General features: G+C 41.2%; 1 protein-coding gene across 1 annotated transcript; it reads right to left on the bottom strand.

Moving 5' to 3' along the window:
- Nucleotides 1-614: 614 nt before the first annotated feature.
- On the bottom strand, nucleotides 615-1,559 carry LOC115482143 (olfactory receptor 1009-like). Its single transcript, XM_030221716.1, has one exon. The coding sequence runs from the start codon at nucleotides 1,557-1,559 to the stop codon at nucleotides 615-617; it is 945 nt and encodes a 314-aa protein (XP_030077576.1).
- Between the last annotated feature and the right edge of the window lie 5,234 nt (nucleotides 1,560-6,793).

The raw sequence follows: 6,793 nt of genomic DNA, 5'->3' as shown, positions 1-6,793 counted from the left end.
TATGTTAAAAAGCAGCAGTCCCAGCACAGACCTCTGAGGAACCCCACTATTTACTCTTCTCCATTGAGAATACTTATCATTTAACCCTACTCTCTGTTTTCTCTCCTTTAACCAGTTTTTAATCCACAATTGGACACTACCTCCTATTGCATGACTCTCCAAATTCTTCTGGAGTTATAGGGTAGCACTCAGCTCCAGGGGGGTTTTTTCTGCCTAAATTTGGCCACCATTTACTGAATCTATAACAGTCCATAGTCTGTTATTGAGATGGACATGGGGGAAGCCACTGCTTGCCCTCAGATTGGTAGCATGGAATCTTGCATTCTTTATGATTCTGGAATCTTGCTACTCTTTGGGATTCTGCATAGAATCTTGGTAATATTTATGATTCTGGAATCTTGAAACTCTTTCGGATACTGCATGGAATGCAGCTACTAATTGGGTTTCTGCCAGGTACTTGTGACCTGGATTGGACACTGCTGGAAGCAGGATACTGGACTAGATGGGCCATTGGTCTGACCCAGTAGGCTATTCTTAAGTTCTTATTCTAGTTCTAAATGTTTTAGGTTCTATTTCTATAACCTAATATTAGACCTTACTGTATTGGCCCACTATTACCTTATAAAGACATGTATTGCTTTATTAAAAGCTCCTTTTACCTCCTTATTCCTCAAGCTGTAGATCATAGGGTTTAACATGGGAATCACCACTGCATAAAATACTCCAGCTAATTTATCATGGTTGGAATAACTTGACTTGGGTCGCAAATACATGAAAAGAATTGTCCCAAAAAATATTAGCACAGCAGTTAAGTGAGAGGCACAGGTGTTGAAGGCTTTCAATTTTCCAGCGGTGGAGCGAATCCTCATGATGGTGGAGAGGATATAAGAGTAAGAAATTATGATAGTCACAAAAGAGACTGAACAGTTTAATGTGACAATGATGAAAAGCAAAAGCTCGTTAACAGAAGTATCGGAGCAAGAGAGTTTTATCACTGGTGGTACATCACAGTAGAAATGATTGATCAGATTGGGTCCACAGAAGGTTAAGTGAAATGCCATGCTTGTATGTATCAGGGAATTAATAAATCCACCCATGTATGCCCCAACTACTAACTGGATGCAGAATCTTTTGTTCATATTAACTGCATAGAGCAACGGGCTGCATATTGCCATGTAACGATCATATGCCATAACCCCCAACATTAAACACTCTACATTTGCATAGGCAGCATAAAAGTACATTTGCACTGCACACCCAATGAACAAAATAGTTTTTTGTTCTGCAAGGATATTTTCCAGGGTTTTAGGAGCAATGACTGAGGAATAACAAATATCTATAAAGGATAAGTGACAGAGAAAAAAGTACATAGGTGTTTGAAGCCGAGAGTCAATATAAATGAGTATAATAATGCCAATGTTTCCTAGAAGAGTGATGATATAAACCAGAAGAAGTATGAGGAAGAGCAGAATTTGCAGCACTGGATCATTGGTGAATCCCAAGAAAATGAATTCAGTCACGGTTCCATTTATCCACTCCATCGCGCTACTCAATGTCATGTAGAATAACAAGAGATTTTTTAAAAACCTGTTTGCAAAACAATTTCCAAATCAATTTGAGGCTGATTTTCATAGCTTTACAGTGGTAATTTTACTCACATTTTTCATGCATGAAACACTGATTTATGGGCCTAGAAAGCGTCCCTTAAAATTAGGTCACAGATAATGGTGTGCACCTATTTTATATGATCTGTGTATAGGAGCACCAGGGTGGATTGGAGGAACAATTCTAATGTATGCTTATATTTTATAGAATATGTGGGTATGTGTGTAGAGTGCACGTATGAATTTACACCAACTTTAGAGCAGGTGACTCAGTATTTGTATGCTATTGGGGCTGGTTCTGTGAGTCTATCTTATAAAGTATATGTTGCCTTTATAAAACAGGCTTAAAATAGCCATCCTCTTATAAAATTAGGCCTATAACATCTACAAGAATAAAGGAAGAAAAAAAAAAAGAAATGTCTACAGAAATAGAAATCACTGCTATATGTAATGAAACTGAGCCAATCAAGCTATTGTGACATCACTGATGAGGTTGGCTCTTAGGCATTGGTGGAATGAGGCATTATGACATCACAATATCAGCTCTGGTTACCAGAGACTGAAACACTTCACACTAAGGGAGAGGTTATCAAGGTGGACTGCTGTTATTTTACTGTTAACCCCGGTTATTTGTAACTCAGTCTCATTACTTAAAATTGGACCTGTGATCAGTGGCGTAGCAAGGAGGGGCGGGAGGGGCGGTCCGCCCCGGGTGTCAGCTTGGGGGGGTGCTCCCTGCCAGCTCCCCCCTGGGTGCAGCACGATGACACCCCCCCCCCCCCGACCCAGTGCCTACCCTCCTCAGCTCCCTCCAACCAGCTGAGCACCCTTCCTTTAAAGAAATTTTGAAAGCCGTGGAGAGGTGAGGCGCAGCACCTCGCGCCTGCAAGTAAAAGAAGCGAGGATCATCATCGTGCCCGCTGTCTGTCCCACCCTCCGCTGACGCAACTTCTTATTTCCACAAGGGCGGGACAGACAGCATGAGGGAAGGCCCGATGACGATCCTCGCCTCTTTTACTTGCAGGTGCGAGGCGCTGTGCCTCACCTCTCCACGGCTTCCAAAATTTCTTTAAAGGTAGGGTGCTCAGCTGGTTGGAGGGAGCTGAGGAGGGTAGGCACTGGGTTGGGGGGGGTGTTGATGCGCTGAGGGGGGGTGTCATCGTGCTGCACCCGAGGGGGGGTGCAACAGCGAACCGCCCCGGGTGGCAGCCCTCCTTGCTACGCCACTGCCTGTGATAACACCAGTTAGTGGTAAAATATGAAATCTTATCAGTAGCCCACATTGATATCTCCCCCCCCCCCCCCCCTCGGTGATATAATATTATTGGACATGCACAAACAGCATATTTTAACTAGATTTCAGAAGCCAAAATTGCTTTCTTCTGGTCAGAACAGTATATCTCAACAACATTATACTGTCCTGACTTGAGGAAAGCAGTTTTGGCCTCCAAAATCTAATCAAAAAATGATCCAGTAAAAGGATATCACTTTATTTTTCTATCTTGACTATCCAAATCGTAAAATGGCTATATTTATATGTTGTATGTTATAAAAATGAGGATGACTCAGGGTAGTTTAAGGTTTATGTTACAAATTAGCAGTTTGGCAGTGAAATTTCGCTTCTGAATAGATAATGTTTGCATTTATGTAAAAATGCATAAATTGCAGGTATAACTTGAATATTTAGCAGAACCATTGTTATGCCTTGTGTCACTGTAAATTCACCCTGCCTTAAAGAGACAGCTTATCTGTTTAAAGTTGTTCAGTCTACCCACTGTTGACTCTCTACCTCTAATGGAATAATTCTACAAAGCAGTCACCAAGTCCTAAAAATGTACATAAATGCCTAATGTCCCAATGCATGCTCCTATTACTCTATCTTATCTATTTATATGTTCCATCTTTGTTTATACTCCATGCTGTCTATGAAAATGTTTTACTGAGAATTGTGTTGACATTGTAATGTAGTATACTATGCCATACTTTCCAGCTTATTTTCGAAGGAGATCGCCATCTTCCGACACAAATCGGGAGATGGCCGGCGATCTCCTGAACCCGGCCAAATCGGTAAAATTGAAAGCCGATTTTGGCCGGCGCCAACTGCTTTCCGTTGCAAAGCCGGCCAAACTTCAAGGCAGGGTACAGAAGGTGGGGCGGGGGCGGGACAGGGGCGTGGTTACGAGATGGCCGGCTTCGCCCGATAATGGAAAAAAGATGGCCGGCTCTGATGAGCATTTCACCAGCTGTACTTGATCCATTTATTTTTAGAACCAAGTCTCAAAAAAGTGCCCCAATTGACCAGATGACCACTTGAGGGAAACGGGGATTACCTCCCCTTACTCCCCCAGTGGTCACCAATCCCCTCCAACCCAAAAAACATTTTGGCCAGCCTGTATGCCAGCCTGAAATGTCATACCCAGCTCCCTGACAGCAGTATGCAGGTCCCTGGAGCAGTATTTAGTGGGTGCAGTGCGCTTCAGGCAGGTGGACCCAGGCCTATCCCATCCCTACCTGTTACACGTGGTGGTAAATGTTGAGCCCTCCAAAACCCACTGTACCTATATCTAGGTGCCCCCCTTCATCCCTAAGGGCTATGGTAGTGGTGTAGAGTTGTGGGGAGTGGTTTTGGGGGGGGATTGGGGGGCTCAGCACCTAAGGTAAGGGAGGTATGCACCTGGGAGCAATTTTTGAAGTCCACTGCAGTGCCCCCTAGGGTGCCCGGTTGGTGTCCTGGCATGTGAGGGGGACCAGTGCACTACAAATGCTGGCTCCTCCCATGACCAAAGGGCTTGCATTTTGCCGGGTTTGAGATGGCCGGGCCCGGTTTCCTTTATGGCCAAAACTGAAGCCAGCCATCTCTAAACCCGGCGATCTCAACATTTGACCTTAATGTTTGACCTAAATGTTGAGATTTAGCCAGCCCCAACTGTATTATCGAAAGAAAAGATTTCCATCCATCTTTTTCGATAATACAGTTGGCTCCGCCCCTTTGTGGAGCTGGCCCCGAAGATGACCGGCCATATAGATGGTCGGTGCTGTTCGATTATGCCCCTCTTTGTATTATTGTTTGAATATTTTTACTGCTGTGATTGTCTATTGCTTATGTTTGACTTGTGAATTTCTTCAAAAAGGCGGTAAATAAAGCCTAATAAATAAATAAATAATCTAGACATGAGAATTTGCACCAGCTACTTTCTTTTCTAGACTAATCTCTAGATAGATACATGTAAATGAAGTAGGGATGCACATAATTTGCAGTATTTTATAAATTATGTGTTTAAGTGGAGCTCCGCCCATTCCTCACCCACATATACACACTGTTCTGACCAGAAGAAAGCAAATTTTGGCTTCTGAAATCTAGTTAAAATATGCTGTTTGTCCATGTCCAATAATATTATATCACCGAGGGGGAGGAGAGATATCAATGTGGGCTACTGATAAGATTTCATATTTTACCACTAACTGGTGTTATCACAGGCAGTGGCATAGCAAGGAGGGCTGCCACCCGGGGCGGTTCGCCGTGCATATACACTCTAGTTTGTTCCCACTCACGGTTACAGAATACTGATTCGATGCCCTTCTGGCACTTCTGTGAGTAAATGCTAGTATTCCATCCATCAATGGTGACTGCTTTGTAGAATTATTCCATTAGAGGTAGAGAGTCAACAGTGGGTAGACTGAACAACTTTAAACAGATAAGCTGTCTCTTTAAGGCAGGGTGAATTTACAGTGACACAAGGCATAACAATGGTTATGCTAAACATCCAAGTTATACCTGCAATTTATGCATTTTTACATAAATGCAAACATTATCTATTCAGAAGCGAAATTTCACTGCCAAACTGCTAATTTGTAACATAAACCTTAAACTACCCTGAACCATCCTCATTTTTATAACATACAACATATAAATATAGCCATTTTACGATTTGGATAGTCAAGATAGAAAAATAAAGTGATATCCTTTTACTGGATCATTTTTTGATTAGATTTTGGAGGCCAAAACTGCTTTCCTCAAGTCAGGACAGTATAATGTTGTTGAGATATACTGTTCTGACCAGAAGAAAGCAATTTTGGCTTCTGAAATCTAGTTAAAATATGCTGTTTGTCCATGTCCAATAATATTATATCACCAAGGGGGGGGGGGGGAGATATCAATGTGGGCTACTGATAAGATTTCATATTTTACCATTAACTGGTGTTATCACAGGCAGTGGTGTAGCAAGGAGGGCTGCCACCCGGGGCAGTTCACCGTGCATGTACACACTAGTTTGTTCCCACTCACGGTTAGAGAATACTGATTCGATGCCCTTCTGGCACTTCTGTGAGTAAATGCTAGTATTCCATCCAGTTACTCCTATGCGGGACACATAAATGAAGGTGCCTAGTTTATAGACGTGTCCTTCAGGTGCATAGCATTTATTTTCAGCACTAGGCTCATACATTAGACACATAACTGTAGGGAAATTCATATTTTATTTATTTATTTATTTATTTATTTATTTATTCTTATATCCCACATTATCCAAAAAGTAAATTTTGGTTCAATGTGGCTTACAATAAAATAGTGAGTGTAACGGTATACATATTTTGGAATAATAATTCAACAAATTAATGATTACATAGAAAAATATATTTTTTTTTAAAGAGGAATGCTTTTAAAGCTTTACAGAATTGAAGATATGAGCTTATGCTTCTAATTTCTTTTGGAATGAGATTCCACCATTTGGATCCTAGATAATATCATGATTCAGTTTTAGGTTCCTGAATTAAGTCCTCAGCTTTCTTAATCTCTCTTAAAGTATCCATTTAAACTCTGTGCCTTTCCTGATTTACTTATTTAAATCAAGAGTCAAGGGTCATGAATTTGATATACCACCTGTCTGAGGTACAACCAAAGCTGTTTACATTTAACTTTGAGTAAACCATGATTAATTTTATTTATTGCACTTGTATCCCACATTTTCCTACCTATTTGCAGGCTCAATGTGGCTTACAAAGACCTGTTATGGCATTGCCATTTCAGGGTACAAGAGATACAATTGGTGTTACAAAGATTCTTCTCCATTCCTAAAAACTTTCAAGCTCTTTTAACTGATAATTCGATTGTTATTTTTATCATCTTTTTTCCTGCAATTCATTCTGCCTGCTCTGACATATTCATAATATTTTTAAAGATCATAGAATCT

The sequence above is a fragment of the Microcaecilia unicolor genome, chromosome 1, assembly GCF_901765095.1.
Source record: "Microcaecilia unicolor chromosome 1, aMicUni1.1, whole genome shotgun sequence".
Classification (NCBI taxonomy): Eukaryota; Metazoa; Chordata; class Amphibia; order Gymnophiona; family Siphonopidae; genus Microcaecilia; species Microcaecilia unicolor.
Note: the sequence above shows the minus strand (reverse complement) of the source record. Positions and strands in the feature narration are given on the sequence as shown.